Source organism: Oculina patagonica, chromosome 2 (assembly GCF_052425735.1).
Source record: "Oculina patagonica isolate OP01 chromosome 2, crgOcupat, whole genome shotgun sequence".
NCBI lineage: Eukaryota > Metazoa > Cnidaria > Anthozoa > Scleractinia > Oculinidae > Oculina > Oculina patagonica.
In genome coordinates this window covers 34,745,471-34,757,419 of record NC_135759.1, presented here as the reverse complement: position 1 = coordinate 34,757,419, position 11,949 = coordinate 34,745,471, and the positions used below count along the sequence as shown (strand labels likewise).

Sequence of the window (11,949 nt, the reverse complement as noted above, 5' to 3'; positions counted from 1 at the left end):
CTTTGTTATTTACAAACAAGATAGAGTGATTTTACTTCAACTGTGAAATAGTTACTACTCAAATAGTTACTATTAGGCAACAATTCCATTGTTTTCTTTTGTTTTGTTTTGACTATTTAGCAATAATTGTTTGATTTGTTTCAAGGATTAAATAAAATCACTCTAGAACCAGCAGTTGTTGGAACATTGTTTCCTGTCTTGACTACAAAGCAGTTATTACACTGTAACTGAAGTAAAATCCTTATAGTTGACATCATTTCATTCAGAATAAATTAATTAAGATACATCTATTTGCATTATGTCGGACATCAACTGAAGCTGTCTCTAATAAAATACGTTTCCACGGACCCGAGTGATTTTTTTCTGGACTGCAAAACACAGTGTTTATTTAACTTAATTCTTTGAGCAAAATGTGGCATCCAGGACGAGTTTAAATGCAGAATCTTTCAAGTGCTATCAAAACGAATAGTGAGCTAAGAATTGTTTTAAAATCTTAAATGTCCACAGTCGCTATACATGTACATGCAGAAATTGGGCTAATTGAGTTGATGGCCGTGGTAAGTCCTCTGAGTTATAGCTAGCTCTTGTATCCAGCGAAGACAATGTAGAACTATACAAAGTTGCCTCTTCCAGCAGAAAATCATTTGCCGACCATCGAAGTGAAGTTTTGACAGTCTTCAGTATGAAAGACTTTTATTATGTAGTTCTTTCTCTAAAAATATCCTTGTCCGCAGCCGCATAAGTCGGCGAAGCACTGAGGGACATAAATTTCCTGGGACACCATAACAAATTTCGTTTGCAGAATTCACTCCACTATACACTAATCGTCTTGAAGATGTTGAAGCCACTCTCAGCCGTGCTTATCAATACACCTGGAAGCTGGTGGTGCCAGTGTACCTCTTTTATATCTTTCTGGCCCTGTAATGGTATCATGATAACAAGATCAAAATCGATATAACAAGCTCACGAGCAATGTCACGATATTTTAAGTCATTTTTGTGTTTTGCTGCAGCCGCAATGGCTGCAAGCAAAACACATTGAGAGCTGAAGTTTGTGCCGTAAGGGACGTAAGGTGTAAGGTGTAAGTGCCGTAACAGAGGAGAAATCTGAACTACCGATGTCAATCAAATCCATGAACAAACAAAATCGAAACCAATGAACCGTAGCGCTGATCGCATTCGAAGTTACGGGCCAAAGTATTCGAACGCAAACCACGTTGGACACGTTGGAAAACAGAAAACCGATTTAAAAGTATATCGCATTGGGAAAGAAAACAAACTGTGGCGCGACCACTCCAGTTTTATGAGAAAATTATTCTGCAGTTTTCATCATTTACGAAAAGAGCGAAGACTTGGAACCTCGCCGAAGGTCATAAATATTTTCTCCAAAGGACCGGTTAGTGCACAGTTTGTAAACTTTCGCTTTGAAAATAAACTTACCCTCACCTTGTCTACACTGTCTACAGCATACTAGTACTGTATTAACTCTGAACTTCATATTTTAAAATAAAATGTATGAACGTGTAACTTGTCACGCAAAGACAGCTGGAAAGGAATATACCATGCTGGTAGGCTGCACCGCTAATTGTAGCTGTATTCGAGCTATATAAAAGACAGCTAGAAACGAATTAATACTAGTAACATCACAATGGGAAAGAAACTTATTCAGTGGTGCACACCGTCGAAAACAAAGAAATATTAAAGGAAGTTCTCATTCACCAGATTCACTGCATCAGATGCAACATTCGTCAGTTCGTGTTTAAATGCGTGGCGACCAGTTTGTTTACTAGTTATTAAAAAATAATACGGTCTTCATTTAATAAACAGTTCATCCTTAAATTTCAGCTTTTCTACGACTGACAGGTAGGTACTATAGTATAAGCCCCGCTAAAATAGCTGGAAAGGGAAAGTTTTTTGAAAAATGAATTTTTGACTGCCAGACGCGCTGGCGCCACATGTTTATTTTGTGAAGATTAATTAAACGCCGTGAAAAATAGAATTTGATGTCCAGCGAGCCACTGCATCTTCGGCTACGCAGTCCTCAGTGAATCCTCCAACTTCACAAATTTCTAAAACTTTAAGAAAACGAACTTTCGCAGAATCAAAAATTGGTCCTTATCGATCTTCCGATCTTGTTGTGAAGACACTGAAATTCGACGAGTGTTCATGCGTGAAGGGATGACTGACGAATGATAATAATTATTTGTAAACTTTCGCTTTCAAAATGAACTTTGCGTTACGTTCAACGCCGTCTTTCTGTTGTTGTACGCCGGTGCGCGTGCGATTATTTATAATTTCTGAATTTTGCATATTTAACTCAGGGTGACACAACAAGTTTGTTAAGAGTTAGTTGTTCCAGTGTTTAATTTGGGTGAAAGTGGTTAAAGAACCACTGTCTTGTCACTAATAAATATATCACATTGAGTTCTTATAAGGTCAATAGATTCTGTCTTTTTCGTTGTTGTTAAAACGCTACCATTGTGACAATGATTCCAAATACAACTAACGGTAACCAGTGAGATAACGCCACTAAAAGAATCACATTGAGTTCATTGAGATTTTTTTATAATGTTAAGAGTTACTGTTTTTTATCAAAGAGACAATCATGTCAGACATTACCTTAACTTACTAGTTTTTTTTAACTTACTATGTTTGCTGTCTTTGATTTCAACATAACATTGATCAGTAAAATTATCAGGATTGAATTAACACAAAGTGACTACAATATAGTGCAATTATTAACCTGCACACAAGTGACAGACAATAAAAGACGTTGGATTTCAATCTCGACTCACTTGTCTTTCATCAACATGTTCCCTAAGACTTTGCTCTAGCAGCAAAACACATGGACCCATTGGGGCCCTATTTTTCTCATTACTTTCAAATTAAAAAAAACCTTAAAATCATAGTTTTCTAACAAAAAAAACAAAACAAAGAAGTAACGCGAAAATAACCAAGGTGGTTTCGACTGACGAAGATTAAGACGGATTACGAGCGACAAACTTGAAAAAAACTTGCCAGTTTTTTCAAGGCACGTTGTCCGTGACGTAGCTGCTACACGGGACAACTTGCAACAACAATTTTTCGCACAACAGTGTTGTCAACACGCCCGGGGGGGGGGGTACTCCCTATAATGTCCTATACGGGGAGGCTCCGCCCGAAAGGGGTACCTTTTTCTGGCTCCAGGTATATAAAAGGGTAGGGATTTCACGAGTGTAGGTGTATGAAAGGGCATGGAATTCGAAGTCTGTCATCTAGGTATTTAGAAGGGCCTTTAATTAAAACAGACACAATTATAACAGAAAGTATAAGTATAACAGACACAATTTATGGCTGTATTATTTTAATTTATTAAGCGCTACATGAAAATGATAAGAAGACGTCCTGTTTTAAGTCCATGCCACGTCTTTAAGGTATATGAAAGGGTTCTCTTTTTTCAGTTAAAGGTATACGAAATGGGTACAATTTCTGTCAAAATGGTATATAAAAGGGTAAGGGGTTAGAACTCGGGGCGGAGCCTCCCCGACATATTCCCCCCCCCCCCCCCCCGGAGTCACACACGTTGCAAGTTTTGACTTGGGTTCAAAAACTCGCACAACGTGTTGCCGAGTCGATAAGTTGTGCGAAAAATCGTCCCCGGTATCATGTTACACGGCGTTCGATTTTTCGCAATAAATGTTACGCAAAAAATCGTTGTTGCAAGTTATCCCGTGTAACATCGCCGGATACTTTGTTGCACTTTATGTTTTAGGTTTGTTCTTTTTTCATACATACGAGCTCACTACTATCCTAAATATCGATAAATAACTGTAAATCAAGTGGTCATTCATTGTTCTTGTTACATTTGCTAAGCGCTAAAGGAAGATAAATACTACTTGATGGAGCTTTTTCATTATGACGCACCTTACACTATTCAAAGCCCTCTATTTTCTTATAATTTATCTTCAAACGTTGAACGAGGAAAAAGAATCGAGAGGGAACTGGACAGAATGGGAGCAAGTGGGGGTGGGGCGGGGAGCAAGAAAAATAGAAGAGTCTAATAAATCTACTTCTTTCCAAAGATGTATTCCGTCTATTAGTTATTTCGCTCGCTATCCGAGAAACATCCCCGCCCCCACCCCCTCAGGCTTCACACTCCCGCTCACTTTGCTCCCTGAGTTTTGCGTTGACAAATAGAGAAGCTTTGAACAGTTTAAGCGCAATTCTAACCTGCGGTCAGGCCGTTAGCGCAATTCATTCTGCGTTTTGCAAAATCAAAATCATCCTCAAATCAAGGTGAAAAATTGTCAAAGAAGTTATAATAACGGAAAAAGCACCATGGGTGGCTCGACGCGGAACAGATTCATACAGATTACGAAAGAACTTGAAAATTTCAATTTCGGTGAATATTTTTAAGGTGCTCCATCCATGACGGTACTTTTGAAAACCGTTCCAGCTGAAATTTTGTCAGGAAGTTGACATTGTTAACAACATGCACACTAAGCCTGTCTTTTCACAAACAAATTAATTTAACATCATTACCATGTGAATAAACAAAAGCTGTGGTGGAACATCCAGATGCCTTCCTTTCCCTTCTGCCGTGTCGTCTCTCTCCACTGCCAAGTCCCACAGCGTGACTTGATCATCTGATCCGGATGCCACAAACACTGAGCTGTCAGTTGGATGCCACTCAACTGACGTAATGGGACCTGTATGGTGCTTGAACACTGCTACTGCCACACCACTGATTAGACAGACAGACAGATAGACAATCAGACAGACACATCTGTTAGACACACACCCATACTTTGAGATTTAACTTAGCGGCGAGCTGTACGCTTGTCACCCTGGCCAGTCTCCTAGCAATTTTAACTCAGACGGATGTAACTGGCAAAGAGAAGCTTAAAAAATTGTTTCTTTGATTTGGTTACATTACTCAAATAAACAAAACACTGCCTTTAATAATTGATATGTACTATTAAAGCATAGTTAGTAGATGGGAGAAACCATGTCTTTAGGATCACCACAATTACCTTTGAAACTGCCGGAGATCCCAAACTTTTAAAACACCATCATCGCCTCCAGAAACAATGAAAGGTTCATTTCTGCAAAGAAAAATATACCAAATATTAAGCTAAATTGAGGATGTATAGGTCTGATGAGTGATGACGCAAAAACAAGTCTTTCGATTTTTTCTTTGCCGAGATCGCAGTCATGACAACAAGTGGCATTTTCTGAATTTCCTTGTTAAATAAGCAGAAAAAGTTAAACTACAGGAGTGCTATGGAAGTTTCACATAAGTTTGTTTCCATTATAATACATCACATCCTTTAGAGTAAAGTACAGGCCCAGTCGTTTACTCAATTGTTAGTAATTTCTACTAGTTAGTATGGTAATTCTATTAAACCTGTTCCAAGAGATCACATTCACATCAGCATCATGTGCCTGCGTGGTCAGCATGCAGGCTTTAGAAGGCTTCGCTCTTGCATCCCATATTCTTATTGTCTTGTCCACTGAACATGACGCAAATACCTGCAAGACGAAATAAAGACATTGCTATGAGTTATAAATAATGATGCAACTAATAAGGGCCCCTAAGTTACTCAGTATCTACACGCTGGGATTTTGGTGTAGGCATGTTTTCAATACGGAATAAATGAAAGCTAGGTTTGAACGATTTTTTCTAAAATAAACAAGATATCATGATTGGGCATCATGATTGGCTGAAACCGTTTACCCTAACTTTACTGCCCCCCCCCACAAACAGATTGTTGGCACTATTTTCTAATTGGAAACTGTTCGAGTATTTCTAAGAATCTTCCAAACAATGGCTCTTGTACCAATGAATCAACTGTTTTTTAGTGAGCTCTTACATTTTGTTCATTTGGGCTCCACTGTACATCCTCAACAGAGTCTGTGTGTGAACTGTAAGGTCTCTGATCAACATGCCATGTACCGCCTTCCACTGGAGACCAAAGATGAATATTCTTTTTACAATCCCCTGTTGCTAACCTATTGGAAGAGATAGTGTTAAGCATAATATCAGAAGGAGCAATGTAAACTGGGGTCACTGAGCAAATTATAACTGGGAATAGAACAGAATTTTTTTAGGGTTAGGTTACTAATGTCAAGCCACAATAATGGGACTTGATTACACAAGTGTCATGCCATGTAACTTAATGGGACTACATGTGGGTGACGCTATATTCACACCTTTTTATCGCTCGGAGACAATTTTTTAGTATCACAGGCCAAGTCGTGATACAAATTGAGCTCAACTTGAAAGAAATCAGTTTCTCTATAGTTTCAAAACATTATTTCATTCAATTTTAAGACCTGTTCACTAACAATGTACACAAGCACTAAAAATAGCATGAATTAGCAGCACCTTTAAGAATCCATGACAAGTCAGTTAGACACAGCATACGTAATGATCAGTTAGAAAAGCTGTGGTAGTCATGTCCAGTTAGTGGTTGGGGTGGTGAATTTCAGTGAGCCTTGGGGGGGATATGATGTTCTGTGACTGGCATTGTACTCAGCCACTCCATCTAAAATACTATTAATAACAAAATAGCAGTAGCATGCCTGTAAAGTATAGCAACATATCCATACCTTCCATGAACAGTTCTAGACCAGTCCATGGCAAATCCTTCAACCTTGCAAAGAAAAAACAATGTTTATAAGAGACGCACTAGATTATAGCATATAAAGTAACAACACTGGACAAAAAAAATAAACTCAGTTTTCAGTTTAAATTAGTTTATGCATTGCCCTAAACCACACTAGGATAATGCAATTATACAAGACCTAAAGGTAGGCAACAGTAGAGTAAGGTATTGCCATTCAGAGTAAACTGAAGTATAGTTGACTGCAGGACTGAAGGTCCAGGGTTGTAAAATATATCCATGAAGACCTGACAGAAACCCTGAACAAGCCGTAGGGAGATGGGGGCTCTGACAGGACTTCAGCATTGGTTATAGTTAGGGATCGGTCATTATTTAGAGGGTGGGGAGTGAAAATAGGGGAAGGGTCATTTATGGAGGGAAAAAGGAGGATGCATAAATTTATGCATGCATATTGGAGAGGTTTATGGAAGTGAGTGGGTAAAAGGAGGCAGAGTCAGTAAAAAATGTGCTTCATGAAAGGGGAGGGTCAGGAAAATTTAAACATAGTCTTCCTCCATTTCCACCAGCTCTCCCCCTCTAAATAATGACTGGTCCCTTACCCACTCAGACTGATCTAGATCTTTAACAATAATTGAAACCGAGGGGCCTTATGCATCATGTGGTGGGAAAAGGACCAACACAGACATATGTCCAGGATTGAATGCTAATAAGATGCACGTTCCTCGTGACAGGTATCACAAAGTGTCTTCATTAATAAAAGTTCACCAAAACACACCAAAATCTGTCAAATATGCAGTAATGTGGAAATGTCAAATAACACAGTCAAACATAAAGTACTCATTAAACAATACTTGCGTTCAATCCTGGACATACCGGTAAGTGAATTTTTTTGCACTCGTCTGATTTGAATTAAAACAGAAATAGGTGTAAGCTGGCTTACCTGATGGCCATCAAATGTAAACAGTGGCTTGACTTCTTTTGAATGGCTCGCTCCAGCGGCAGTTGTTGGGTTATCAATGGAGATAACTTGTTGTGATGTGTCCCAGATGTGAACCTTGCCTCTCTCAGACCATGTCGCTACAATGTGTCGGTCAGGGATTGATGAATACTAAAAAGAAAATACCTGCACAATCTAAATGTCCAGTAAAAAAGCTACACAAATCAAGAACTAAAACAAAAGATAGAGCTTCAATTATTACATGTTATAAATTTCTAGAGTGCAATCAGAAAAAAAAGCGATCCAAATTGCACAAGTTTAGTTTGGTTGCAGACGGCTTGTTTCATGTGAGCATGAAAGAAAAACTATCAGGAAAAATGTGCTTGCACTTGCAGCCTAAGGATACAGGTGAAGGCAAGTTGTGTATGAAAATAACCATGTTAGTAAACCAAAATTATGGAAGGCATAACGCTTGTCACCCCCCTACTTGTACCTTTTTATGGTAGATTATGGTTATGATCCTACCCGAATTCTATTAACACCGCCAGTGTGGTTCAACATGGCTGTATCTAATTCTGGTTCTTCATCTAGCAACTCCTCATCAGAATCACCTAAAACATCAACATATTTTTGTTAGCAGAGTAAAAGTTATCTACAAAACTGTGGTTAAGCACAGCAGATGGATGTTTCATTTTACTCACTTTCTTCATCATCTTGGATCGTCTTGTCTAACTGAGACATTTTCATGACTATCAAATGATTTTGTTTTCCTGGTGCTGCCTGGGTTCCAGCCACAATGTATGCTGTCATTGGATACTGGAAAACAAAATCATGGGATTACAGTTCTTTCAATACAAATTACTAGCCCATACATGTAATAGTAAACTTGTAGCCTAAATGAAGACCCACCAGTGCCCAATTTTTCAAAGCTGGATTAAGCAAATCTGTGATAAGCATCAAACTGGTTTTAATTTATAACTTAAGAAATCATACTTTTTGTAAGTTATAAATGACGATTTTTAACTGCTATCTTGTTTCTCCTTTACTTTTTTCTGTGACTTGTCTAAGAATGTAACTTAAAAGTTGTAACAAAAAACAAAAGACAACTCTTTAAGAATTGTGCAGTTCTTGAAAATATCCATACACACCCCACAGAAGGTCATTGAGAATTCAGAGAGGGGGTCTCAAAAGCCAAAAATTTTAAAGCCAAGTATGGGGCTTAACTAGAATTTCCAAAGGGGTGGGGGGATTCAAACCAAAAAAACCTTCCGTGGGAGGGGTATGGGTATTTTCTGGAAGAATACATTAGAGGAATAATGAACATTATATATTAAACACTAGCTACAGACACTAGATACATTGTATACTCTTTTTCCTGTGTTGTGAACCCTTACCTCTGTTCTTGAATCTCCAAGACTGTCTGATATTACATCAAAACTTAGACACGGAGCATTTGTTTGAGCCTAAAAGGAAACAGTTTATCAAATAAACAAATTCTTCTTCTGGGGGCTAGATTAGTAATCAAAACAAAAACTAAAATTTTCAAGTTTCATCCCTACTTGACATACTTCATCCCTACTTGACATACAGTAGAATCCTGATTTCTCAAGTCGGGGGGGGGGGGGCCCCGCCCCCACTCTGTTTCTCAAAACTCCTGATTTCTCAAAGCAATTTTCATTTCCCTTGGATAGTACTTCCTTGTAATTTTGCCTCCAATTTCTCTAACCTCCTGATTTCTCAAAGCAATTTTTGTTTCTCTTGGAGGTTCCAGAAGTCTACTGTAGTAAGATCTTGCTGAATACCAATTGAAGCATTTAGAACATGTTAGTTCGGACCAATAACAAAAAAAAAAAAGAAAAGAAAAAAACAAAAAAAAAAACAAAACTACTTCAACACTCAAGTGAAACCCTCAATTTACAAATTAGTGAACTGACTTACAGCATGGTACATTTCATAAGCTGATCTGTCATATGTTAGTTCATCATCTTCTTCTAGCTCATCTCCAGGTAAAAATACCTAACACAGTCACAACAAGAAACCCTTGTTATTAAAATCGAATTTAAACTTAACACACATGTACAATACTGTAGTCATAAGCTTCAGGCTAAGAACTTGTTTTATGTTTTGTTTAATGAGGGGAAAGGAAAACATTTTTGTATCAATTTGAAAACAAAACAACCAAGAACAAGTTCAATTGTCAACAACTGAACATCTCATATTTCCAATTATATATCTACAGAAAATGATTATAGTACCGACACTGCCTTCCTCTCTTACACACCAAAGTAAAAACCTTCTGCACACATTGCAGACCTGTGATGTAAAATAAAGATCTAGCCCTATGTATGCTTTACCAGCCTATGTCACTAGATAGTTTATTTTTGCTGATTGATTAATCACAGTTTACCTTTTTCTGTTCCTCTTTGTTGGTCTTTAGTTTGGGCTTCTTTTTTCCTGAATTATAAATTTGTTATTATCAGTCTACAAGAGCTGTAATCTCGGAAATTTACATGTACCTGAATATAAGATACATGCACTAATTTGCAGATAACTGATGATTACTAAGATTGATATCAACCTAACACAATTTGGAAAACATGTTTGAGTAAAGTAAACATTTGGACGGGTACATGCCGGCCCTGTTATTAAAATAACTTACCGATATATTCCTTGCAAGAATGCCAGGGGATTATAGTTGTACAGAGGAGAGGAGGAAAGGTAATATTATGAGGTTAACACATTGGTATTTAAGTTTCAATACATATAAAACAATAATAATTATTGTGACTTTGAAAAAGTTCAGTATAACCATAAATCGTGTTGTTCCAGAAAATATCCATAATCCCTCCAATGGAAGGTCTGGAAAATCCAGTTTACTCTTCACTCTTTCTTGGAGCATAAGCCATCAACAGTCTCCCTCCACAGCCTCCTGTTCTGTGCATCCCTCTATAGAAATTAATGCTAACTTTCGTCTAGGGATCTGATCTCTGCGTCCAGGGAATGTCTCCAGATGTTTCAGAAATGACCTGATGTGTCTCCAGCTTAAGCCTACTGTAGCTTCATTCTTTCCTTTAAAACTTTTGGCTTTTGAAAACCCCCTCCCTCTCAGAATTTCCAATTACCCTTCTTGGAGAAGGTATATAATTGTACATGAAGTGTCATGAAGAGCCACAAGTAGGACTGTACCTGTACTGGACCCATCACAATTGACTGGTGGAATGGATTCTTCAATTTCATTATCATCATCATCATCATCATCATTGTTGTCGTCATCTTCAACTTCAATACCACCATCACTGTCACCTTCCTCATCATTATCATATATTTCCATTTCCTCATCCCCAGAACCTGAGCATAAGAACAGATTTTTTGAGGCATACTATTACTGTATCTCCCCGTTTCTCTTACCAGGGACATCAAATGCAAGAATGAAAACAAAGTATTACTATTTAAAGTTCTCTTTGGGGACTCTCTTTTAGGTTGTACCTTGTTTCATTTGTAAGTACAGATTGTGTGACAAGCCAAAAAACAAATGAATTGCAACTGGTGGTTAAACTCACATTTATTGGCTCAAATTACTGAAATAATGTAAGTCCTATACATGTTTGCACATTTTAGCATACCGGTAACCCAGTGACCATCTATTACCTCACAATCTGATTGGCTACGCTAAGGTGTCCTAATTTTCGATAGACTTCTCTGGGAGCACGAACAAGTAAAACTACTGAAATCACAAACCAAAACTAAAAATACATCACTTCCACTGAACTTTTTGTTGAATAGATATCGGTTTCTGGGTTATGCTAAATCAAATAGATGGCCGGCCTAGGTTTCTATTGACTTTTGATGGTAGACTCAGGGCTTTGCCTCTCGCCAACTATCAGCCGATATAAACCTCGAGCTTGCCATCTAATTGTTACATGCAAGTATATTTACACCACTGTATAAAAATATGTTTTTGTTGATCCCCATTACTATTGATTTTTTATTTAACAGGGAACACAAATGCGAGCCCCGGAGTCACCAGATGGCGGCCTTTTATAAGTAGATGTATGATTAAAAAAATAAACGGATGGCAGCAATGAGCTTATTATTAATGTAAACGCAACATAATGTAGACTTCTGAGTGCTGTGCAATGTACACCACTATTGTGAAGTGGCAGTGACCGCATGAATTACTGAAGCTCGATCATGCTTTTACTTTTGCCCATTTGCGTATTCAATTTAACAGATCTGCTAGGAAGCAGATAATTCTAGTTAATAAACAAACCTTCGATATATTCTTGGTCCGCCATTTCACTAAAAATGCGCCCAAACAGATGAAATTGATGATGTCTTGCTTGCACGTGTGAAGAAGGTCCACAACAAAAATTGCAAAATTGAAATGCGGCATACATGAAGTGTCTAC

General features: G+C 37.9%; 1 protein-coding gene across 1 annotated transcript; it reads right to left on the bottom strand.

Moving 5' to 3' along the window:
- LOC144644379 (glutamate-rich WD repeat-containing protein 1-like) lies at positions 1-11,915 on the bottom strand. The gene is made up of 14 exons (XM_078503854.1): positions 11,812-11,915; positions 10,728-10,889; positions 9,949-9,995; positions 9,480-9,557; positions 8,936-9,004; positions 8,243-8,357; positions 8,067-8,152; positions 7,545-7,712; positions 6,591-6,634; positions 5,852-5,990; positions 5,386-5,510; positions 5,012-5,083; positions 4,521-4,722; positions 1-918 (listed from the first exon to the last, which is right to left on the bottom strand). Exons 1-14 carry the CDS (start codon positions 11,834-11,836, stop codon positions 814-816), a joined length of 1,437 nt encoding a protein of 478 aa, XP_078359980.1. The 5' UTR covers positions 11,837-11,915; the 3' UTR covers positions 1-813.
- Between the last annotated feature and the right edge of the window lie 34 nt (positions 11,916-11,949).